At 46.2% G+C, this 23,649-nt stretch overlaps 8 protein-coding genes across 11 annotated transcripts; 4 read left to right on the top strand and 4 right to left on the bottom strand.

The window, feature by feature from the left end:
• The first annotated feature begins 536 nt into the window (after nt 1-536).
• On the top strand, nt 537-7,049 carry LOC117583120 (alpha-1,6-mannosyl-glycoprotein 2-beta-N-acetylglucosaminyltransferase). 3 transcript variants are annotated; one of them, XM_034271310.1, is made up of 11 exons: nt 537-1,081; nt 2,205-2,344; nt 2,419-2,547; nt 2,616-2,774; nt 2,838-3,022; nt 3,082-3,323; nt 3,392-3,537; nt 3,601-3,761; nt 4,306-4,794; nt 5,657-5,871; nt 5,937-7,049. In XM_034271310.1, the coding sequence occupies exons 2-11, from the start codon at nt 2,329-2,331 to the stop codon at nt 6,157-6,159; spliced, it is 1,965 nt and encodes a 654-aa protein (XP_034127201.1). In that variant the 5' UTR covers nt 537-1,081; nt 2,205-2,328; the 3' UTR covers nt 6,160-7,049. The 3 variants fall into 3 exon arrangements, with proteins under 3 accessions (XP_034127201.1, XP_034127202.1, XP_034127203.1); XM_034271311.1 differs by lacking the exon at nt 4,306-4,794 and adding an exon at nt 5,230-5,292 and having other exon boundaries at nt 554-1,081; nt 5,937-7,046; XM_034271312.1 differs by lacking the exons at nt 537-1,081; nt 4,306-4,794 and having other exon boundaries at nt 2,329-2,344; nt 5,937-6,159.
• A 659-nt stretch (nt 7,050-7,708) lies between these two features.
• LOC117583625 (4-hydroxybutyrate coenzyme A transferase) lies at nt 7,709-11,746 on the top strand. Its single transcript, XM_034272074.1, has 4 exons — nt 7,709-8,110; nt 10,160-10,552; nt 10,607-11,011; nt 11,076-11,746. The coding sequence occupies exons 1-4, from the start codon at nt 7,933-7,935 to the stop codon at nt 11,528-11,530; spliced, it is 1,431 nt and encodes a 476-aa protein (XP_034127965.1). The 5' UTR covers nt 7,709-7,932; the 3' UTR covers nt 11,531-11,746.
• Nucleotides 11,747-11,760: 14 nt separating this feature from the next.
• Nucleotides 11,761-16,550, bottom strand: LOC117583637 (nucleoplasmin-like protein). The gene is made up of 3 exons (XM_034272086.1): nt 16,395-16,550; nt 15,989-16,122; nt 11,761-12,535 (listed from the first exon to the last, which is right to left on the bottom strand). Exons 1-3 carry the CDS (start codon nt 16,414-16,416, stop codon nt 12,224-12,226), a joined length of 468 nt encoding a protein of 155 aa, XP_034127977.1. The 5' UTR covers nt 16,417-16,550; the 3' UTR covers nt 11,761-12,223.
• On the top strand, nt 12,867-15,730 carry LOC117583622 (sodium-independent sulfate anion transporter). Its single transcript, XM_034272070.1, has 7 exons — nt 12,867-13,081; nt 13,606-14,249; nt 14,310-14,622; nt 14,676-14,978; nt 15,044-15,189; nt 15,251-15,421; nt 15,485-15,730. The coding sequence occupies exons 1-7, from the start codon at nt 13,066-13,068 to the stop codon at nt 15,689-15,691; spliced, it is 1,800 nt and encodes a 599-aa protein (XP_034127961.1). The 5' UTR covers nt 12,867-13,065; the 3' UTR covers nt 15,692-15,730.
• A 228-nt stretch (nt 16,551-16,778) lies between the features above and the next one.
• LOC117583636 (nucleoplasmin-like protein) lies at nt 16,779-17,723 on the top strand. Its single transcript, XM_034272085.1, has 4 exons — nt 16,779-16,936; nt 17,067-17,212; nt 17,282-17,449; nt 17,511-17,723. The coding sequence occupies exons 1-4, from the start codon at nt 16,915-16,917 to the stop codon at nt 17,646-17,648; spliced, it is 474 nt and encodes a 157-aa protein (XP_034127976.1). The 5' UTR covers nt 16,779-16,914; the 3' UTR covers nt 17,649-17,723.
• Nucleotides 17,724-17,840: 117 nt separating this feature from the next.
• Nucleotides 17,841-21,045, bottom strand: LOC117583620 (ADAM 17-like protease). Of its 2 annotated transcripts, XM_034272065.1 has the most exons (10): nt 20,903-21,045; nt 20,594-20,836; nt 20,092-20,528; nt 19,837-20,031; nt 19,517-19,655; nt 19,114-19,349; nt 18,488-19,051; nt 18,319-18,424; nt 18,094-18,256; nt 17,841-18,030 (listed from the first exon to the last, which is right to left on the bottom strand). In XM_034272065.1, the coding sequence occupies exons 1-10, from the start codon at nt 21,009-21,011 to the stop codon at nt 17,988-17,990; spliced, it is 2,235 nt and encodes a 744-aa protein (XP_034127956.1). In that variant the 5' UTR covers nt 21,012-21,045; the 3' UTR covers nt 17,841-17,987. The 2 variants fall into 2 exon arrangements, with proteins under 2 accessions (XP_034127956.1, XP_034127959.1); XM_034272068.1 differs by lacking the exons at nt 17,841-18,030; nt 18,094-18,256; nt 18,319-18,424; nt 18,488-19,051; nt 19,517-19,655 and having other exon boundaries at nt 19,177-19,349.
• A 90-nt stretch (nt 21,046-21,135) lies between these two features.
• LOC117583639 lies at nt 21,136-21,694 on the bottom strand. Its single transcript, XM_034272087.1, has 2 exons — nt 21,338-21,694; nt 21,136-21,286 (listed from the first exon to the last, which is right to left on the bottom strand). Exons 1-2 carry the CDS (start codon nt 21,643-21,645, stop codon nt 21,169-21,171), a joined length of 426 nt encoding a protein of 141 aa, XP_034127978.1. The 5' UTR covers nt 21,646-21,694; the 3' UTR covers nt 21,136-21,168.
• Nucleotides 21,695-21,717: 23 nt separating this feature from the next.
• Nucleotides 21,718-23,602, bottom strand: LOC117583629. The gene is made up of 2 exons (XM_034272077.1): nt 23,281-23,602; nt 21,718-23,144 (listed from the first exon to the last, which is right to left on the bottom strand). Exon 2 carries the CDS (start codon nt 23,069-23,071, stop codon nt 21,983-21,985), a length of 1,089 nt encoding a protein of 362 aa, XP_034127968.1. The 5' UTR covers nt 23,072-23,144; nt 23,281-23,602; the 3' UTR covers nt 21,718-21,982.
• Nucleotides 23,603-23,649: the final 47 nt, after the last annotated feature.

The following is a 23,649-nucleotide window of genomic DNA, read 5'->3' as shown; positions in this document are numbered from 1 at the left end:
TGGCAAAAAAAACTGCTGGGTGGAGTATATTATGAACGTACATTATTGTATGAAAATATAGAAATAATATAAAAGATCAAAGAAAGCCCATCCATCATTGATTAGTTAGACATAATTTCTGGTGTTACTTTGCAAAAGAAAGGAGTGAAACCAGTCCCTAAAACTGATTCTAGCCTGTCAAAATATAAGAACTGACCCAAATCACTCGGAGCATTCCGTTTCCATTATCGACCCGAAATTGTGGAACTTTTGAAACCGCAAATTGAATTTTTTGTTGCGCGCGGAAAATATGTTGCCAGGCAAATATCGATTATTAATATATAATTTGAAGATGTGCTTATCGCCATATCGAATATATACATTTAAAATATCAATATATCGATATAACGATAGAATATCAACAATACTAGTTAAAAACAAATTTTTTGTAATCAACATAAATAAATTTAGTTGCTCGCTAGCCGCGGTTCGCGTCGACCATCAAAATATAGTATTCATTCGCAATACATATATACTTGCATACATAATAAATTTAGTTGGTATTGTTGTTGTTGCTTGTTTGTGCGTGTTTCTGGGTAAAGGAAAGTGAAAACTCAAAAACGCTAATTAACATAAAAAGCTGAAATAAGCAGCATATACCAAGCAAGAAATGTGAAATATGTGAAAAGATGCCCGTCTGTGTGCTGTGCGTGTGTGTTGCCGCAGCAGCCGCAGTAGCAGCTGCGAGCATGTATGTGTACCGAAAGTGCATGAATACGAAAACGAATCTCGAAGATAAGAAGAGCCACCAGAGCTAGATAGATAAACAGATCGGCGATGATTTAACTAAAAGATAAGCCCCGAATCTGCGAGAGCCTAATTGCGAAATGCCCAAAGCTGTAATTGTGATTGAATTTGGCGTTGCGGCAGCGAGCAAGCAAAATCGTTACGCTGCATTTTGACTTTGGGGGCGTCTGAAAAATCGATTGGATTGGCCGTAGTAAAGTTGCGACCATAACAATACTCACAATCATGACGCTGCTGGCGGCGCCTTCAGATGAAGTCCCGTGCTCGCACCGCGAACGCGGATATTCAACCAAAGGTGAGTTCAAGTATTTATTTATTAGCACCGAACCGCAGAAAAAGCAGCAAGAGCAACAAATATTCGCTCGTGTGTAGTATACAAAAAATGCAAAGTAAACGGCGCATTTGTGTGCGAGTTTCGGGTTTGTTTTGGTTTTAGCCTGATTTTGACATCAAATTTCGTAACAAGTAAACCAAAAATACCTGTTCGGTGCCCCACACCGCCACACCCCCTCGACTAAGTGTGTTTCTTTCTATGGATGGGTGAGGTGGGAGCCACCCCATGCACTTGAAGATGGCAAGCAGCAGCATTTCCCCTTCACCTTCGACTGCTTGCTATTCGACTGCTTGCCTGAACTTTGTTGGATTCAAAGTCAGATTCTTATTGTGGGTCGGCTGGCAGTCGATTGGCCCAATTAATGCTGGTTAATGTTCTAAGGCTGCTATGATTACAGGGGGGAGGGAGGACAATCATTGATTTTATATACATAGCATTTAATTGGAATAGTTTCACGTTCGTTTGTCTGCCGCAGAGTGAAGGGAATTACGGCTGTAATTTCCCTTCGATCGATTGTACACTAAAATAGATTCAACTACACCATGTGACAAAAAACCGCCCACAGCTGCCAGTCGGAAAGCATCTCGCTTGAAGGAAATTAGTTCGTGGGGAATACGCGAAAAATAATGATTCTCAGGGGCTTTCAGTTACGCGTACGCGGGAATGTTCCACAAATGAAACTTTTTTTTGCTGGGCCGCCAGCCGAATCTATTTTTATGCCAATTGACTCGAGGCCGTAAACCGCAAAACCGCCCACTTTACAGGCTGTCGGCTGTCGTGGCTGTGCTGCTCCATGGGGCTACTATACGTGAGCCTGCTCCTCCATTTGCTGTTTTAGACTCAAGTAAGTGCCTGCCTAAGCGTCGTACGATCAAAATATGGTTTCGAGATGGCGGAGAATCGAGGCCAGGCAGGTCGTAATTGAATGTGTGATTTACTCGTTACTTTTCTGATTAGCATTCCCATTCCGTTTCGCCATTGTGTGGCAACCAGGGCTCAGGGGCAGCCAGAATAATCCCCACAAAGAAAATCATTATCGAAAGTGGAACCCAGCAATTGATTCTTATTACATTCTTCTTTACAGATGGCAATCTCGAGATGAAAGTGCGCACCCAGTGAGCATTCTTCGTTAGCTTCGCCAGCCCCCAGAGACAGATTGAGAAGTGAGAGTGAGAGCGTCAGAGAGTGAGAGTAAGAGCGAGAATATCATGTCCAAAATGAGAGGTAATCGAACAGAGACCAGAACGAATCGAAGCAAGCTATTTATTACCTAGTTTGATACTGTAACCACATAAAAGGTCGCATTTTGATACCACTGCCCAACACCGGATCGATGGGACGGAAGCGCAACAACTTTTATATGCGGAGCATATTTCTACTGGCGCTCTGCATCTTTGGCCTGCTGCAATATCACAACTTTAACTACTGTAAGACATGTCATGTGATTCCATTCGCCACTTGGACACATACTTATTTCGACATTCTTCTTCTCCAGTGGACTCCCGGGACACTGTGCTGGGTGATGCGGTCACCAATGACTCGGATGATGCCATCCTGGCCATGGTGCCCGCCCCACTGCACAAGTACTTGACGCCGCACTCGCGCAATCACAGTGGCACCGCAACAACCGGAACATTGGGCGTATTAGGAGCTCGTGAGTATAAAATTTAAACTTCAATTGCAAACCCAATGACTGCTTACTTCGATTCCCTTTCAGCTCTGCTGCTAAATTCGAGCAGTTCCGGCGCGGCGACTGCGACTACAATCAGCTTTGACGTCTACCATCCGCCGAACATATCGGAAATAAAGCGTCAAATCGTTAAATACAACGACATGCAGCTGGTGCTCAATGAGGACACATTTGGGCCTCTGCAAAACGACTCTGTGATAATTGTAGTCCAGGTGAGTCCATCTAATGAAATACCCTTCAGCATCAACTTCATTATGGAATCATTTGACAGGTGCACACGAGGATTACTTACTTGCGCCATCTGATTGTCAGCCTCGCGCAGGCGCAGGACATTACGAAGGTGCTGCTGGTGTTCTCGCACGACTACTACGACGAGGACATCAACGATCTGGTGCAGCAGATAGACTTTTGCAAAGTGCTACAGATCTTCTATCCCTACTCCATTCAGACGCATCCCCACGAGTATCCAGGCGTCGATCCCAACGATTGTCAGCGGAATATCAAGAAAGATCAGTGAGTATTGCCATGCAGGAGGTGCCTTTGTATAGCTGAAATAACTTACCAATAATCGTATCTAACAGGGCCATGATTAGCAACTGCAACAACGCGCTGTATCCGGATCTGTATGGGCACTATCGGGAGGCAAAGTTCACGCAGACGAAGCATCATTGGATCTGGAAGGCGAATCGTGTGTTCAACGAGCTGGAGGTCACCCGCTATCACACAGGTATGCTGTAGCAAGGATCACTTTGAGGCCAAACCCCACTTCAGATCCTTTTTCCGGCATTAGGTCTGGTCCTGTTTCTCGAGGAGGATCACTATGTGGCCGAGGATTTTCTATACCTGCTGGCCATGATGCAGAAGCGCACCAAAGACTTGTGCCCCCAGTGCAACGTACTGTCCCTGGGCACCTATCTGAAGACATTCAATTACTACACCTACCACAGCAAGGTGAGACCTAGAAGGGAACTTCCTCATGCTAGAAATGCTTGCCACTGAAAGTCTGTTGAGTGAGAGACAAAAAAAAATGAGATAGAGCGCTTCGAGCTGTACCCTCTATTTTAAGTATTTGTATATTTATGTTTAAAGAACAACTTAACGCTTCTGTTGCTACCAGACACACACCTCACACACTCACACACACACATTCCCAGCGCTCACTATCGAAATCATAGCATAAATTAAAATTCAAGCCGATTGGGTTAAGATTAGGCCTTGTATCACATGCATGCCCTGGTAACCAGCACTAGTTCCCCAATGGACTACCAGTAGCTGGTGGCAGAACTAGTGCAGTTTAGTGAAGCGAAGAGAAACTACATAGTTCTAGAGGGGCGTGTTCAGAGCGCAAATTCACGAACCACTTACACTTTTGTTTACTTGCAACACACTCATACATTGAAACCATATATCATGTATTATTATTATTGTATTTTAAACATCATATATATATATATATATTATATATCTCTGTTCTATTCCGAATTCTGGCACGCAGACTAACAAGAAATCCTCTGCTTCCTCGCTGATCTCGTCAAACAGTCTATTAGGATACAATAGGCATAATAATAATAATAACAAAAACAACAACAATAATAACAATAATAATAATAACAAATTAGCCGTGTCGTCCTCCTCTTCTTCCACATCATCTGCGCAATCATCAACGACATCATTCAGAAACAACGCCAAAGTGTATGTGGGCGACACCACTGCAGATGGCAGCAGCAACCACAAAAACATCAACAATAGCAACAAGAGAGATTACAATAAGCATAACAATAACAATAATAATTATAACAATAACAAATCGAATAATATGAGAAGTAACCACATCAACACTGTCACCGCCTCCTCAGCAGCCACATCCTACGACACCAACAATGAGCAACAAAATAGCAATAGCAATAATAACAATAACAACAAAAATGGTGCACAAACATGGAACTATCATGTCCTGCCGTCATTGTATTCCGTCTATCAGAAGGTAGAGCCACCACACCACACCACCACCGCTAGCACATACTTTTGGCTGGCATCCACTCCAAGTTCCTTCTAGCTTGCAACTGCACCCTGCGTATCGATCCATCCATCCGCATTTGTCCCTACTTTTTGAGCACTGGCTGTTTGCACCTGGGATGCGTTTGTGTCGCGACCCTTCAAGGTGCTCCTGTAGATTGCTCCCCATCCTCCCACATCCTCCTCCTACATACCTGCGCTTTGGCACTTTTGCATGTAACTTTTTTGGATGTTTCCTTTCTTTGCTTTCTGTTCTATTTCTGTGTATGTGTAATTGCTATGCATACTGTTGCGTTGTGTTAATTAACTTGTCTATGTGTCCCGTTATGGCATGCCACAACTCTGCCCCGCCCGTACCTGCCCGTACTCGAACTCCAACTCGAACTCGAACTCTGCCTTACAGTTACACGCACGCGTGCGGCTCGTGAAGATTGATAGCCAAAGCATCATCAATGATTATCGCAAGGTATTTGGTATTGGTATTGGTATGGCGTGTATACCACCTCCTCCCATCGTTACGTTACGTTAGCGAATCACTGCCTAATCCTAAACACTGCCCGCCCAACTGCGCCAGTGCAGTGCGTGATTGAGAGCCACTTGGGAAACCACTAAATTGACTTCATACAGCTACCCACAAATTGTACTACCAATTAGTTTATGTTTAAACGAATGAAATTTGCATGCCCAACCCCCCTGCCTATGCCACCGCCTCTGCCCCTATCCGCTCCTTTCGATTTCGATCTGTTTCAATTTGTTTACTACAAAAGAATGCCGTTAATTGCGTACTTAACCTCAATTCCCCTTCTTCTTCCCATCTCTCCCGCCGACAGGTGGAAGTTATGCCGTGGGTGAGCAGCAAGCACAACATGGGCTTCGCCTTCAACCGCACCACCTGGACGAACATCCGGAAGTGTGCCCGTCACTTTTGCACCTACGACGACTACAACTGGGACTGGTCGCTGCAGCACGTATCCCAGCAGTGCCTGCAGCGCAAGCTGCACGCCATGATTGTCAAGGGGCCGCGAGTCTTTCACATTGGGGAATGGTATGCCCGAGAGTGTTATGCACTGTCCTTACATTATTAATCTCTCCATATGCTCCCTCTTGCAGTGGCGTTCATCATAAGAACAAGAATTGCGAGTCCAACCAAGTCATCTCAAAGGTTCAGCACGTGCTGCGGATAGCACGCACCTCGCATCAGCTGTTTCCCCGCTCACTCACCCTAACAGTGCCCAGTCTGAGCAAGAAGACCAAGCTGCGCAAGGGCAACGGCGGCTGGGGCGACCTGCGCGACCATGAGCTGTGTCTAAACATGACCCTGGCCACGCGATAGAGGACCGGAGTGGGTGCCAAAGGAGCAAAGCTGCAGCTTTCAGTACGAGTATTGATATCTAGTTAGAGCTATTAGGAAGTAGCCTTTAATATGGTTAAACGCGAACATTCAACATTCAGCACTCAACGAGAATAAGTACTCTGTATCAGTGTAATAACCAAACCGCAAGTAATCGAAAGTCAAAACAAGTTGTGCATCAGTTGCGCCTCCAAAGACACCACCTTTCATGGGCGCGGCACAAATTCCTAGTATAAGTAATCCTCCTCTAGTCACAGGCCATATGCCAACCCAACCCAACCCAATATTCGGATCCTATTTGTACTGTTTGCTCTTCGGTTTTGGTAAACATTACTCTGTATTGTTTAGGCTCCGTCCAAAAATAGGACGGATAGGTCCCAACAACGCATACGACTCTTATAATACTAACTATATAATTCATATATGTACGATTAGTACTAAATCGTCTATCGTAATCCCAAATTGTGCCGAATCCGTTTCGTAAATGGCCATCTACGTGGTCGAGTCTCTAGAGAGTTTAGCGAGTTTAGAGGTAGAGCAAGCAGTCAATCGCATAAACTAGTCATACGAGTAGCACATGCACATGGAACGAACCATGGCGCATTAGAAGAATATAACTAAATAACTCTTTGATAACTTATTGTATAACATTTTAAGCCTGTACATAGAAATCTTTTGTTGTATAAATTAAATAAGGTCTTTTTAATACACATACAACCAAAAAACATACACACATATGCATACATAATGTATTTAACTAATTAAATTAATCTGTTATTTTGTAATTGTTGGTCAAATGCGCTTTTATGTATTAGGAATTTTTGATCATTTGAACGATTAATCTTAGTGAATAAAAAGCCAAGTGAACGCTGAACAAATACCAATCCAGACTGTCTTACAATTTCGCCTTAAAACTCTGTATTAGTGGAGTTCCAGATGATAGATAGATGACATATATTAAAAGCCACAATAATTCAAAAATTTTCGTATTTTGCGGTTAGTGGTCGCATCTACGGCATGGGCTCTCGACGGGCGTCATTATCGATACTATCAGATAGTCGATGTTTGACGCATTTTCCAACCTTTGTTGGTGCCATTGGACTTTTAAACATAACTGCTAAAAACTCAATGATATTTTGGAAATCATTCAAAAATAAAACCAAACTCGTAGATTTTTAAGCAAATTTCCCAAAATTTAAGGAGCAGCGTGGTGGCCGCAGCAGAGAGGAATTCAGTTCCAAGTTAAATTTTCCCGGGCGAAACAATCAATGGTCGGCGAAACTATCGATGTTCGTCGCATTTTCCAACCATCGTTGCCGGCAATGAATTTTAGACAACACTAAAGAAAGCTTAATAATATTTTGGAAATCAAATCAAAACAAAATCTAAATCGTAGATTTCTAAGCAAATGTCCCAAAAATAAGAGAACTGCGTGGTGGCTGGAACAGCGAGGAGCATATCAAGATCAAGCACGTTCAATAGCTGAAATCCAGTCGGAAAGGAGAGCTTGCGTTTCTCGCTTAAAAAATTTCCGACACTGTTTTTTTCGCGGCCAACGTTAGTTGCAAACGCGCAGCTGGAGCAAAAACAACCCGAGGTCTTGAGACTGGCAGCAGCACAGCACAGCACACAATCAGCGAATCAACGGACTAGAAGCTAATACACTGCCATCTCAGAACATAACGTGATTTAATCAACTCTAGCCTGTTCGTTCTTTCGGTTTGAGTGCGTGATAGTGTCTCATTAGCTGCAATCATGAGCAAGCAACTGGCGCGCCATGTTGGCCAAATCAACAAATTCCTGACCGTAGCATCGGCGAATGCTGCATCCACCCACAACACGTACTTCACCTATGTGCGTGAGTTGTCGCATCCGATTGCCCGTGACCCGCCAATTGTGCCGGTCGAGGAGGCTGTCTCCTGCATCAAGTCTGGTGAGTGCATGACTAAATGATTGGCTTTGTAATCTCAGCGCCACTGGTGCTGGGGCTGACCTGTAAACTTAGTTTTCATTAATATACTATACTGCTCGTGTAGATATAGGAACGGCAAAGTTTTTGGTTATGTAATGTTTTGGCGTTCTAGTGGGTTTGCTTAGGAGAACAGAATGAAAATGAAAACGGGGCGCAGAGCAGTGGCAGTGGCATGCAAATGTAAACCATGTGTGTGTTTGTTGTTGTTGAACTACTTTGAGCAGCACAAAGCACAGGGGAGGGCACTTACATACACACATACATATTTACATGAATACTTATTTATAAGGGGGCTGCTCAATAGCTTTGACAGAATCAAATTGACCGTGATTATCGTCATTGCTGAGTGCTTAAGCTATCAGTTACTTATTTACTATTCCCTTACACACTATGCCAGCCAACACGTTTACAGTTTCAGTCCAGATGCAGACAGGGGTCATTAACTGTACTTGTGTATCTGTGCACATACATTGTGGCTACAGTGGAGCGTCGCATGTAGATTTTATTTTTAGTTTCACCAAATTGTACTTTGTACCCTCGCCTGCTCTGCAGCAGCAACAACAACAGCAGCATGAAAGCTAAGCTTACTCCGCAAGAACGAATGTCGCACACACACACACACATGCAAGTGTATCGATACAAGCGGCTATCGTCGTCGCTGCGGACGTCGGCAGCTGTGCTGATAAGAGCTAATAACTTTTAAAACAGCTTCTTATGCAATGAATATCAGCAGGTGAACTTGGGTGTGTGTGTTTTCGTGTCATTGGGCAAATTTTAAATTCCATTCTTTGAGGTCACAGCAGCAGCATAATCAGAAACAGCTGACCCGTGCGCAGCATTTGCTTTGATTAAATTCAATTTAGGCAATTTGGCGACATTTGCTATGGAATCAATTGAGTGACCGTTAGCCACGCCCACAATTCACATAGACATAATCAATGTTTAGCACTTCAAAGGTCTCCCTCAACAGCAGGCCCATGCAAATTGATAAACATTGATGTGTGGGGCGCCAGGGGGCCTGCATGCCAGAGCAACAGCCACAGCTATTAATGTGTGATTTATGCATGTGTTTGACGAGCTGTAATCTCGCGCGTCGTCAGTGTTGGTCCCGTTCTCTCTAATTTTAGCCAAATTCGCCAACGCAGGCCGCTGGTCTACGCAGAATATACTACGTAATTTGGTTGGAAAAGTTTCTCGGATGGCACGTTTCTGGCAGATACAATTTTTGGCACTCGTACAGTAATCATTGCCTACGCTGGAATCAGTTCTATTGGTTCTCGCATTCTGTACGCCAGACATTTGTCAATAGATTATGGGGAAAACTTTCTTATAATTATATTTGGCGTGGCTCAGACACTGTTACAGATAAGAATTTCACATATCGGAATCGCATGATTTGTTATGACTATGACGTTTTGAGGGGGCCCGCAAAGGGAGGGGGTCAAAGTATTGGTAGCTGCCTGCACATTGGTATTGACGCCATTGCCTGTCTGTTTGTGCCATTTGTCAGGGAGAGTGTTGGCAAATAGATCATTTAAAGTTGTACATTTCTGGGAAGCGCCCCCTCATAGGTCTGCAAACATTAAGTATAGTCACGAGACAAAGAACTATGGCACCATTATTGAAAACACACGCAAGCTAACTCTCTCTCCCTCCCTCCCTCACGAACAAACATCTTGAGAGCTTTCAAGAGTCACGGCAAACGAAAGCTTCTCGATCGCTAGAGATTGTAAGCACAGATTCTGCTGAATGCGCATAAAGGGAATGATTAGTATTAGTTACTAACTTGTCAGTCACGCAAATGTTGTTTAATTCGCACGAAATACATTTTAAAAATAGTTCTAAATACATTAAAACAAGTCTTTCCACTGCAAGACAAAGATAGCATGAGACACAAAGATGAATTAGTGCTGGAAAAGGTGCCAAAAAAGGTGCAGTTCTGTCGCCTCCCCCCATGCAATTAATTGATTAAATATTAACAATCTCTCTCTAATCTTTTTTCTTGAAAAGGCGACACGGTGTTTGCCCAGGGAGCTGCCGCCACGCCCGTCGCTCTCCTGAATGCCATGGCTCTGCATGGAAAGTGCAACAATCTGAAGGATGTCACCGTTTGCCACATGCACACGGAGGGTCCTGGAGAGTACTGCAAGCCCGAGTACAAGGATGTTTTCCGTTCGAACTCCCTGTTCATGGGTGCCAACGTGCGCAAAGCTGTGGCCGAGGGACGTGGCGACAATGTGCCCATCTTCCTTCACGAAATTCCTCTTCTGTTCTACAAGAAGATTATCAAGCCTGATGTGTCCTTGATCCATGTGTCGCCGCCAGACAACCATGGCTACTGCTCTCTCGGCACCAGTGTCGACTGCGTGCGCGCTGCTTTGCTCAACTCAAAGCTCATTGTTGGTAAGTGACAAGTCCTCCCAGATTATGTGATATTTATATTCCCAATCTGTTTAGCTCAAATAAACCCCAAGATGCCGCGTACTTTCGGTGATGCCATCATCCACAAATCGCACTTTGACTTTGCCGTCGAAGTTAACGACAATCTGCCACAGCATGGCACTGGCAAGATCTCCGCTGTGGAGCAGAAGATTGGCAAACTGATTGCCGAGAATCTGGTGAAGGATGGCGCCACCCTGCAGATGGGTATTGGCAGCATTCCCGACGCTGTTCTCGCTGCTCTGCACAACCACAAGGATCTGGGAATTCACTCCGAGATGTTCGCCAACGGAGTGGTCGAGCTGGTTAAGAAGGGCTGCGTGACCAACAGCAAGAAGAAGATGCACCAGGGCAGGATTGTGGGTTCCTTCCTCATTGGAGATCAGGCCCTGTATGACTTTGTCAACGACAATCCCTTCATCGGTAAGCTATGCCTGGCAACATTTTCCACCATTAGAGTACATTTTCATTGGTTTTTCTTGAATAGAAATGTATGGCATCGATTATGTGAACAATACCGGCATCGTGAAGCAGCAGCCCCGCATGACGGCCATCAACAGCTGCATTGAAGTGGATCTGACTGGTCAGGTCTGCTCCGACTCCATTGGCACACGCTTCTTCTCTGGCTTCGGCGGACAAGTCGACTTTATTCGCGGTGCTGCCGAGGGTATAGATGGCCTGGGTGTACCCATCATTGCCATGCCCTCGACCACCAAGAATGGCGAGAGCAAAATTGTGCCCACGCTGAAACCAGGCGCTGGCGTCGTCACTTCAAGGGCCCACGTCCACTATGTCGTCACGGAGCATGGCATTGCGTCGCTCTTCGGCAAGAATGTGCGCCAGCGCATGTACGAACTGATCCAGATATCCGACCCCAGACATCGCGAGACCCTCGAGAAGGATTGCTTTGAGCGCATCAAGGTGATGCCGTCGCCCAACTAAATCAACATTTAGAGATCCAAATCGTCGATGAATAGAAACAATTTCAGTGTGGCCTGAATCACAAATCAGAACATCCGTAATCCGTAAACGCATTCCCGAAATTGTTTGAGTTTGGAGTAGACTCTTGATAGAAGAACTGCACTTTATGGCGAGCGACACTCCTCCTTTTAGCATTACCAAAATTGAGATGGCAAAATAAAACGAACTCATGTGAGAGAAATACTCGAAAATTTCATTTAAATACCGACGACAGTTTTAATTTCATACCACAATTATGAAGAATGGGGTGTTGGGCGGGGGGCATACAGGAAGTTCGGTTTGTTTTTTGTTTTTTTTAGATGTTTAGTTGTAGGTTTTATATATGTATATACAAATCTCTGTGTGTTCGATTTGGTGTGTGGAATTTCCGCTTAAGATTACACGAGACGAGCACACAACGTTGTCTTTGAACTGAATGTAATAATATAGAGTAGTTAAGAGGTTTAAAGTTTAGGTTGAGGAGCTGTTCTCGTTCAAAAGGAACTAAATTGTATTCTCAGTATGTTATGTATCGTATTGTAAAATAGGGCCTAAAACACTTTGTTGCTTGTTAAATCTACACGTGAAGAAATAGCTTAAACCATCATCGCTGGGGATGGTGGTTGACGATTTACGATGATTTATTTTCCGGCTCTTCTTGTCCGGTGGCGGCTTTTACTTCTTCTTGTTCTTGGCGTTTTTATCGCCAGCAGCGGCGGCGGCATTCTGCTCGATCTTTGCACGCTTCTTTGGGTGATCATCCTCCTCGTCCTCGGCAACATCGTCCTCCTCATCCTCCTCCTCCATGTCGACCACCTCGACATCGTCCTTGATGTTGTGACCATGAATGTACACGGGTCCACTGCCCTTGATCAGCTTGAACGTGACCTTCGACTCGTAGAACTCCACATCGGGATTGACGGCGCGCGTCTCTCCTGCCTTCAAGACAGCAATTGGAATTTGCACAGAGTCCTTCACTGTGTTGACCTGCGTAAAAGAATGAAAAAGTATTCGTTTGATTATGCTGCCGATTGAACAAATAGATACAATGCTTCAAGTGCTTCAAAGACAGTTGTTGACTTTGCAGATTACATTTCTAATTTCCAATTTACGCGCCCCGCCGCAGCACATTCGAATCTCATCATGGGTTATACATCTGTGGTCGCTGCCTTTATCGCTTCCCTAATCATTGTCAGCCGAGTCGACGACGAGCACCTCATTCCCCAAAACTGTCCCCTGGGTGCGATGATAACCGTCTTTCTCGTTCCAGTTTCTGCTGGATGGCTGGCTACGCATTCGGCTATATTTTTGCGCTTAACCATTCGTTGGCTCACGCTTGTGTGAAACGGTTCGGTTCGGTTCGGCCCTTACCCTACTACTTGCAGGAAATATTTATCAAGTGCACTCTCACTTGAAGAGCGGTTCTCCTTCACATCCAACAAGTGGCCGGCTGCTAGTTAAAATCTTCTAAAGAAACGTGTGAAATTTAATTAAAAAAACCCCTCCCCATTGTCAGCATGCGCGATAATGAAGGTGAGTAGAGAGCACACTTTCCGGTGTAAGAAAAACAATCCCACAAAGCCTGAGACTGCCATCTATCTAGCCGTGGATAATGTATCCGCCAGAGAGAGTTTTCGTTAGCTTGACTGGGCTTCAGACCAATGGAGATCTTATGCATCATGGGGATCATAATATCATTGACGGAAATTCCCCAAGTGTCGTCTGTTAAACAGGAAAACTGGTTTACCCATGAAGACAGCATGATCTAGGGGTTCTTTCGAATGCTGATAGACAAGCGCGATGAAGTTGTCCATCAAGCAGTTCCCAGCAATCACAAGACAACAGAGAACTATGTGGGAATTGTCCAAAGAAAATAATAATTAAGGCACTTCAGAACTCTGATCAGGCATAAAGATTATTTATGCGTGATTATAAATCTCTGCTCTATATTTCCCCCAATCAAGTCAAGTAATGACGCAGATATCCAGACAGCGCCCAACTAGCCGGCGTCCAATATATGTCCATATATTTAATTGCTCTACAAAATGTACTTCCAGATACAGATTTATATCGGGAACGCCTGCCGAATGTGTGCGAGGCCGTGGGCTCAAAGGCACGCAGTTGCTGCAGCCTGCAAACCTTCAAGTCACTGCTGCCCGTCACAGATTGGCTGCCAAAGTATCAGCTTTACTTTCTGCCAATGGACATTGTGGCGGGTCTGACGGTGGGCCTCACAGCTGTGCCTCAGGCTATAGCTTATGGGACGGTGGCCGGTCTGCCACCCGCCTATGGCCTCTACTCGGCTTTCATGGGCGGCTTTGTTTACATATTGCTGGGCACCTGCAAGGACATCACAGTGGGCCCCACTGCCATCATGGCCCTGATGGTGCGTCCCTATGTGAACGGCAATCCGGACAATGCGGTTCTACTCTGCTTCCTGGCTGGCTGCATAATCCTGCTGCTGGGTCTTCTCAATCTGGGCGTGCTCATGCGCTTCATTTCGGTGCCGGTGACCACAGGATTCACGATGGCCGCTGCCATTACCATCGCCAGTGGGCAGATCAACAATCTGTTTGGCATAACAGGCAGCTCCACGGGGTTCCTCGACTCGTGGATCCACTTCTTTGGCCACATCAAGCAAACGCGCCTCAACGATGCCCTGCTGGGATGCTGCACCTTAGTTCTGTTGCTGCTCATGCGGGTAACATCCGAAAGAGATTCTCCGCCCATTCAAGGTGTAATTTTGGACATTATCTTGCAGAAAATCAAAGACTTGCCGTGTGGCAACCCCAGTTTGTTGAAGTACCTGTCGCTCTCACGCAATGCTGTGGCTGTGTTCGTGGGAATCCTTTTGTGCTACCTTCTGAGCCTCGGCTCCGAGTCACTGCCATTCCTTGTGAGTGGCAGCATTACCTCGGGCCTGCCCCCCTTTCAGGTGCCTCCATTTCAATCGCAGGATCCAGTAACCGGAGAGCCAATCAGCTTTGGCGGCATGGTCTCGAACCTTGGCTCCTCACTGGTGTCCATTCCCCTGCTGTCCATACTCGAGAGCGTGGCCGTGGCAAAGGCTTTCTGTGAGTAGTGCTTCGTGCAGCGTTTTACAGACTGTACCTCTTTGCTCCTTTAGCTAAAGGAAAGATTGTGAATGCCTCGCAGGAGATGATTGCTCTGGGCATGTGTAATGTGCTCAGCAGCTTCTTTCTGTCTATGCCCATCACTGGCTCCTTCACGCGGACGGCCATCAACAATTCCAGTGGCGTAAAGACTCCACTGGGTGGCGCTGCCACAGGAGCCCTCGTACTCATGACCCTCGCCTTTCTAACCACCACTTTTGCCTACATCCCAAAGGCCACGCTGGCAGCCATCATCATAGCAGCCATGCTGTTTATGGTAGAATACGAGACCATTGCGGAGATATGGCGTGCCAAGAGTGAGTATTCTGCAGACCATAAAGAGCGCCAGCCAATAAGACAAGTTTTGTGTGTTTCTCTGTAGAGCGTGATATGCTGCCCTTTCTGGTCACCGTTTTGTGTTGTGTGTTCTGGACACTGGAGTATGGAATGGTTGTGGGCATTGTCTTTAATGCACTCTTTCTGCTGTACAAGAGCATGAAGCCGCAATTCCAATTGGAGACCCAAAAGGTTGGTTCAAACAGACATAAAGTTCGCCACGAGTTTGCATTTCCTTCCCTCTTTGTGGCAGTATAATGGCGTGGAGCTGAGCCTGGCCGATCTGAAGGGCAGTGTCGACTACTCGGCAGCGGAATACCTCAAGACTGCCATTGTATCCCATGTGACGAGTCAGCAGGGTGCCATAAGCTTAGTTATTATCAAGGGAGACGAGATCGGTTCGATTGATACCACCGTGGCGCTGGTAAGTGGCGCTAACACTGAACCCCAATCCACTCTACTACCCTCCTCTACTGTTACTTTTCAGAACCTCATTTCGGTGCGGGAGGACCTTGCGCTGCTTAACTGCAATCTCATTTGCTGGAACTGGAGTGTACCGGCAGCGGGGGTGCTTTGCCGAATGGACAGCAAGACGCGACAAATGCTAAAGTTCTCAGAGAGCTTCCCGGAACTAATGGAGGCATTGGAAAATGAAGCTGATGCAACGGTAAAGATATCGCAAATCGATGATTGAAGCAAGCAAGTCATTAAATGTGTGATATTTCTCTTTAAATTCGCATTTTTTGTATCTGTATCTGCGTACAGTTACTTACAATTTAAGGGGGGTATGGGGGGACGCATTCGTTGCAGATGTACAGACAAAAATTACCCTAACCCATGCCCATGCCCATGGGAATAGAGAAACCGGTCCTTGCCCCGGCATAAAACACGGCAAAAAAAAAAGAAAAAGAAGAGAAGCAGAAGCCAAAAGGCAGACGGGTCGGCAGACGCATGCGGCGCGCGCATACACACAAAATTTATGCACACTCACCTCCACCACGTTGAACTCATTCTCCTTGGCTTCCGCGCCCAGCAGAATCTGTTTGATCACCAGCTTCTGGCCTCGTGCGTAGTCCTCGTCCACATCCCACGTCACGCTATTGCTTTCGCCGGTCAAAGTGACACCTGAAAATTAGATTATTTGTTCTTAGTACCCCGGTTATGCTTAACAAGAGAAAACACATGTGTGTATCTACATTAGGTTTGTATGTATGCATGTACTGTATGTGCACAGACACATTAATTAGTCAGCGGTAGCAACCTTGAACAAAAACACCGGCAAGCGGCGGCGTCTGCGGCAGGCATTGCCCTTTCACACACGCATAACTCGAACTTTAGGCCGAATATTGCGGCTGCACTAGACTTGAATTAAACATGCATAGGTTTATTATATTTACCATAGAAAGATTCCTCAGCCATTGCAGTTATTTGGTTGATATTAAATTAAAAGAGCCGAGCGTCGAACACGTGTTGAGCAAAAAAATTTGCAAAATGGTAGCTAGAGATGCAAGACGACCGATAATATCAATAGTATCGGGGGTGAGTGGCAGTGGTAGTTGGAAGGTTGGCCACTATCGGTTGTTGTCCACCCATCTATCGACATGTTTTTCGGTACAGTCTGGGGATCTAAAACTAATTATATTGAAATTTGCCTGTTTCAAACTATAATTTCACAATGTAATAATTGAAGTACAGACGAAGGACCTCTACATTTTATGATTTCGAGTATATATTTCCATTTTTATCAGATTCGCGTGACTATCGATAAGATGCACGTCAGCCATTGCACGTTTACCAACCCTACTCAACGCTTCAACATCATCATCATCACCACCGCCATCATTACGGGCACGTGTAAGAGTACAAAAAATTTCCTTTAATAATTGACTGTACAACCGTGTGATACAAGAACTACAAATGGAGTCCGAATCTTTTTATGGTAAGTAGCTACATTTTCGCGTGCATAGGGATATCTGAACGAAAACAGCACGAAATTTAGTTGGCGCTGGCGAGTGCCGGCCCGGCCGGCAAAGGAAAACTGAGTTACATTTTCTCGCTTGCTTCCCCAGGTGTTACACTCAGCGAGAAAGAGCCAATTGCACAGTTCGATGTACCCGATATTCCAGAGGAGTATGTCGTCCACTCACACAAGTTGATAATCAAACAGATCTCGCTCGGATCCGAAGCAAAGACGGGGGAATTTAATGTTGTACAGGTACAGTGTATACAGCATAAATGTGTGTAGCATGGGTTCAAGATAATTGTTGTTTCGCACACTTTGCAGGCAGAGACAAACGTGAACGAAGATGGTGAGAAAAAGACTGTGAAGATTCCAATAGCAGTGCTGAAGGTCGGCGAGACGCGCAGCCTTAGACCGAATGTGGAGTTCCCCAACGGATCGGTCACATTTAAGTTGGTGCAGGGCACTGGGCCGGTCTATGTCTGCGGAAAGGTATAGCATATTTACTCTTGATTCCTTTATTTCGTGATGCTCATCTGGTGTACTTTTCCAGGCCGAGATGAACTTCGGCGAGTTCGACGATGGCCAGATGTACGAGGAGTATTCCGACGAAGAGGAGGACAGCGATGGCGACTTTGACGAGGACGCTGTGCCACAGACAAACGGCAAGAGCAAAGTTACAAAGAAGTAAAGTAAACAATAAACTATCCAGTAAGCTAATACAACAAATGATACAAACAAGAAAATAAAACTAAACAGAAAAGAGCAGAACAGAAACACGAAGACAAAGCAGCTGCAAAATAATATAAATATATTTTTCAAAAAGGAAGATTTCAAATAAATCGAAACAAATGTACGTTCTTGGAATGCGTGTGCGTGTGTGTGGGTTTTGGGTTGGTCTATAGTATATGGAATTTTATTCATTGTTTTATGTTATGTTCAAATATGTCGCTTAATACAAAAGAATTTGTGGCAGTTTTGAGAAGAATGCTCACGGAAGATAAAAAAATGGCCGCCACCGAGATTTGTGCTAGTTACAGGCTCGCGCCACAGAGATCTTCTGTCGTGGTACGCTAAAAAATAAAATACAGAATTAAATGGTCTGTTGACTCGCTTCAAGTGTGGCGTATTTCTACCGTATGTGTATGACACGACGCCTCTCATCGCTGGGATGTATGAGATCGAGTTTTTGGCTCCAATCGATGAGCTTCATTTCGTGGCGCAGCTTCTTCCGATCGAAGTATGAAATGACACAGCTGATGGGTATCCAAAAGACTGAGGTGACCAGCACAACGGCCACTGGAAGGCAGGAGCATGTCATTAGATCACTGTTGAATGGAAAATCTAGCTGAAATACTTACTGACAATGTTGTCCTTGAGAAATCGCAGGGTTTTGGCAACATTAATCTCCTCAATGATGTCCCAAAAGCGCTCGACCACATCCTGTATGGTCTTTTCGCAAACGCCCTAAAAAAACACAAATTATAAGCATAAAAATGTGGGATCATCTGTATAGAATTTCTCTTTCACCTTATTGCAGAATCCAGTTATGCAGGGCGTGCCATCGGGCAGTACATCCGGCGGCTCCACCGGAAAGCATGTCTCATTGATGCTCATGCGGCAGCAGCGCTTGCAGGCATCCGCAATGATATCACACATACAGCTCTGCAGGCCCTGCGTCTCGCAGTAGGGCACACATTTGCCATTGCGGCACTGTCCCCGCTCCTGGCAGATGGTGCCATCCGCCATGGCCGGTGACTTCGGGCACTCGGCATGGGCGCCCGTGCAGCGAGCCTCCTGCTCGCAGGTGGCATACTGCGCCTCGCGGCACTTCATGCCGGAGGCCATGAACTGGCAGTTCTGGCAGCAGGGCGAATTCTTGTCGCTGCACATGGCGCCCTGATTGCGACGCAGCTTGCAGTTCTTGTCGCAGCACGAGTCATTGTCCTCGGTGCCCAGCAGCCCGGCATCGCACTGCTCGTCGCCCTCCACGCGCAAATTTCCACAGAACGACTCCTCCGGCTCCGAGAAGCAGCGACCAGACTTGGCCTGCAACACTTTGCGTATGGAACGCAGCGAGCAGGGCGAGAATTTCTAAAAGGAAAGGAACATAAACTTTAAATTCAACTGGTAAATCTCTTAGATCTTGCTCCTACCTTGTTGTTCACATCGTAGCCGCTGACTGAGTAGGTGTACATCAGAAAGCTGCCACCCTGCGAGGCGCTGGGCGAACACTCGGGTATGTCTGGGTCATGCTCTGAGCCCCAGTTGTGTCCAAACTCGTGAGCCGTGACCAGATCGGCCTCGCGTGTGATTACCCGCTGCCCGTAATGGTTGCGCGAGCTGCTCAGGCCCGAGTTCAGATACAGCGTGTAGCCATTCTTGAAGTATTCTTGAGGTGAAGGTAGAGAGAGGGCAAAAACGAATTATTTTTACGGTCAATGAATGCCAAAACAAACTTGAACAAAACGAAGGAAAACAAAGCAGAGAACGCAAGTGTGTAAGCCAAATGATAAATGACCAAAAACGAGTATTGATTTATCTGGGATTAGCCACAACCTGGAGTGCAAATGCCGCCAACGGAGTTGCGACGCGGGGAGCCAACGTAAGCCAAGCCTAAAATGCCGCCTTCGAATTTCAGATCGGTAAAGAGATGAGCTAAGCAAAAGTCTTTGTGGCTGTACTCCCGGGAGAAGACCTAATCCCCAGAGAGCAGACACGGACACGGGTTAGCAGTCATGGTGGGATTAGAGTAAGAGAGAGTCCAAGAACAAGAGTTACATACATTGATTGATATATGAGAGTGTTAATGAGGCAATCACAACTACACGACACAATTGATTCAACTTTGACTTCGCCTTGGATGGCCCGGAACTCACCTCCAGCAAATTGCGCACATCCCATTTCTCCCGTATCATGTTGTAGTGCGCCTCCCCGCCACGCAGCCTCGTGGGCTCCGAGTGCACTACAATCTTCTTGATCACAAAGCCCATGCCCTTGAAGCCCTCCTGATCGGAGCGGTCCTGCCACACCGTGTCGTTATAGATTTTGTGCACGCGATCTATAAGACTGATCTGTGGGGCAGATTAAATGACATTAGACAGCTCCCTCTAGAGCAGAGCTCATCAGCTTACCAAGTAGTTAATGGTTGTCTTTGTGTTGCCTCCGCCCATCTCCTGGAAGAAGCGATAGTCGGCCACTAGCAGCAGCGGACAGCGGGTCTTGGTGGGCGTGTACTCGTACTGATCCGACTGGCGCTTCTCGCGCGCATGTATCTCATTGTCCACCGTGTCATCGTCTTTGTCTTTGCTCTCCAGCTCCAGGCCCTCCTTGATGTAGCCACAAGTCTTTGGCGTGGCTCCCTGCTCGTTTTTGTGCAGTTTCACATCGGACGATTTGTACGCCACCATGGTGTCCTTTTTGGCTGCAGGCAAGTGGCGCCACGAGGGCTCTATGTGATACGTTTCGTCTGGCAGGTGGATGGACATGGTCATGGTGCCATCCTCGATGTGGGCACGCACCGAGGACTCTAGCTCCCCAAAGACGCGGCCCGTGTAAAAACTGTCATGATCTGCAAGCAACCAATAGCACAGCCTCAGTAAGTGGACATTTATGTATACCAAATTGAATATTTACCCATGTGCACCACCGTCTCGTTGCCGTCAGCATCCACGGCATAGGCGCGAAATTTGCTGTGCAGGACCTCGCGATGCGGATGCAAAATCAGTCGAAAGTTTTTGCCCAGCGTCGTGAATTCCACCTCCTTGATGGTGTTGAATGGATTTCTGCTATGCTTAATAATACCTCTCTTGACCACTCTATGCAAAACATCGTCCTTGTGAAACAATTCGTAGTGGCGCAGCGTCCTGTGCAAGGCAACTGAAATACCAGATACAGCCACAACTTAATCGGGGTCACTTTGTGTGGGTGGCCACGTATGCTCACCGCAGTTTTCTATTAACAGGCAGGCGAAAAACACATAGATTATCGTAAAGCCACAGCAACTAATGCATTTTGTAAACATTTTTCGCCCGCAATTGATATTTTTCTGCATTATTGATTTTTTCGGGTCGCGAGCTTCAGCTGTTGTCGTTAGTGTGACCAGTGTGTGAATCGATAGGCTGGCCATCAGCTGGTTCCGATAACACAAATACAGAGAGAAAGGGTTTGTTCGGTGTACCTGTAACTGTACTTTTTTTGAATTTGATTGTCTACTTTCTCTTCGTCACATGATGCTGGCGGGGATCTGCCAAGACGGGAATGGGCGCTAGCTTATTGTCGACGCCATAGAATTTACCATTCAAAGTCTTCCGTCTGGGCTTGGGCATTCTAGAAAGGAAATGTACAGTAGGGAGCAGGTCTTATATATGCTATTGTTACCTGTTAACGTTTGTTCCATACACGGATATGGTTATGTAATTCCTTGGCACATTATCTAGGAACTTTCTGTACCGACAACGCAGATATTCGTTCAGGCGGCACGAAAGATATGGCTTCAAATGCTCCAATTGATGCTCAAAGCTGGGCAAGACCACCCATTTTTCGCTGGGCAGATGGAGAAAGTCCCGGGGTCCCTTTGCCTCTGAAATGTTTCGCTCCTGCAACTCCGGCTTGAACTCCTTGACGAGTTCGTTGATATCAAATTTAACTGGTAGATTTGTAAACGGATCGCAAATGGAATCGGCCATCTTGTGTAAACTGAAATTTAACTGTAAAAGCAACGAAAGAAGAGCCTACTGGGGCCACTGTACTAAACTGAATTAATATTCCACTAAATTATATATTTGGCTTATGTATTTAAACTGTTACATATTTCTCTGTCTGTGTGTGTTTGTGTGTTAAATGTACAAATTCAAATGTAAAATTGAAATAGGGCGACGCGTAGACGGAGGGGGAACACGACAATTGCAATATTTTAAGTTAAATATAGGTCTAAAATTGTAGTTAAAAGCTCACTAGCTCTAGGTAAGTTAATTAGTTTGTCAAAGTGCAGCTAAGGGATGTGCAGTGCTGTGTTTACTGTGTTTATTTCTGAAACTCGGCCATGTTTGTCTCGAATATGACCGTGTTGATCTTGTGTTTGAGTGCGATGAGGTTCTCCCGGTTGGTGATGGCACGCAACTCATTGGCCACGTACTCGCCGTACGTTGAGAACTCGTCGCGCGGCGGCATGTTCACGACCGTCGGTGAGGCTGGGCTGGAGAGGGACGAGGTGCCCGCCTTGCTGGACAGGAGGGGCACATTGCCTGCATTGTTGACCTTCGGCAGGCGTATGTTGACCACGGGAGTGCCATTTTGCGTGGATTCCAATATAGTGGCGTTGTGTGAAGTGTTGCTGGTGTCGTAGTAGAGGCGCTTGACTGGCGGCGGATGCAGGTGGTGCTCGTCGTAGTAGCCGCCATCTGTGTCCGCGTTGGCGTCTCGCTTGGGTATCTTTATGATGCGACCGGAGAGCACGTGCACCGCGTTGCTGGATATGGCAGTGTTCGTCGCTGGAGTCGACTGGTAGTGGAGCTCTCCGTTCTCATTGGCCTGAAAGCTGACCGCTTCCACAGGCTCCCCGTGCAGATCCATTAGCGACTGCTGATGATGACTCTCGATCGTTTCGTGCTCTTCATCGTGCAGGACATGGCTGACATAGCGCACATTTATCTCTTTGCTCAGCTTCGGCTTGAGCTCCATGTCCTCCTGCTCCGACTCATCGATGAGGTCCTCGTCGACATCCTTGGTCGTCTCCTCAATGAGCTTCTCCAGCGCGTTGGACCGACTGCTGCGCTCGTCCGACTGCATTTCGATCTTCACGCGGCCCTTCGTGGAGCGACAGGCGTAGGGCGAGCTGAGAAACGCGAGATTCTTGAAGCCAAACCACTTTGAGTTGTACGGCTCCTTCCGTTTCATGCGATTTATTTCTCTGTGATATTGAGTGCGCAGCGTGTGAAACTTTTTCTCCAACTCGTTCGTGGGTATGTTCCCGCCAAGCGCCTGCCCGACTTCGTTCAAGAGCTTCTGCTTGACTTCTTTCTTGCGATATTCGTCACATGTCATGTCCCACAGGCCACGACGACACCGGTACTCGACGATGAGCTGCAGTGTCTTCTCCCTGGTCCACTCCATTTTTAGCACAGCAGCCGGGCAAAACGATGTCACTAGTCGCCGAGGCAGAACAATGGGCTTCGCTCCCTGCTCCCTTTGATCGAGAAAAAAAACACACATTTATTAGCAATGTACATGTAAATACAGCAGCGACAGGCTGGCTGCAGGCAGCAGGCAGCGGCTGCGGGTTTTTAATAGCCACAGCCACAGCCACAGAATCAAAGAGTTACCTAAAAGCAGAGCGTTTGCGTCTCAAATTGGTGTGCGCGCACACTGCACTAGAGCACTAGCTCTGGGCAATTTATTTTGGTTACTCCAAAACAGTTGTGGCAGCTGCAAACGCACAAAAATTTGTTGTTTTGTGTCTTCGCTTGTTTATTTCGTGGCATCCAAGTGTGTTCGTTACACGACGGGCCTTAACACTGGCCTTAGCAAGGTTTCGAGTCCAAAGCCAACGCAGCAGGATCAAATAACTTTATTTTATAGCTTATTTGTTTAATTCAGATAAAAACTATACGCAAGGCAAGCTCCCCTCCCCTCAGGTAACACAATGCTATGTATACATGTAGGCATCTATCGATACATCGATGGTCCAAAGA

Source organism: Drosophila guanche, unplaced genomic scaffold, assembly GCF_900245975.1.
Source record: "Drosophila guanche unplaced genomic scaffold, DGUA_6, whole genome shotgun sequence".
Lineage (NCBI taxonomy): Eukaryota > Metazoa > Arthropoda > Insecta > Diptera > Drosophilidae > Drosophila > Drosophila guanche.
This window is presented reverse-complemented; position numbering and strand designations above follow the sequence as displayed.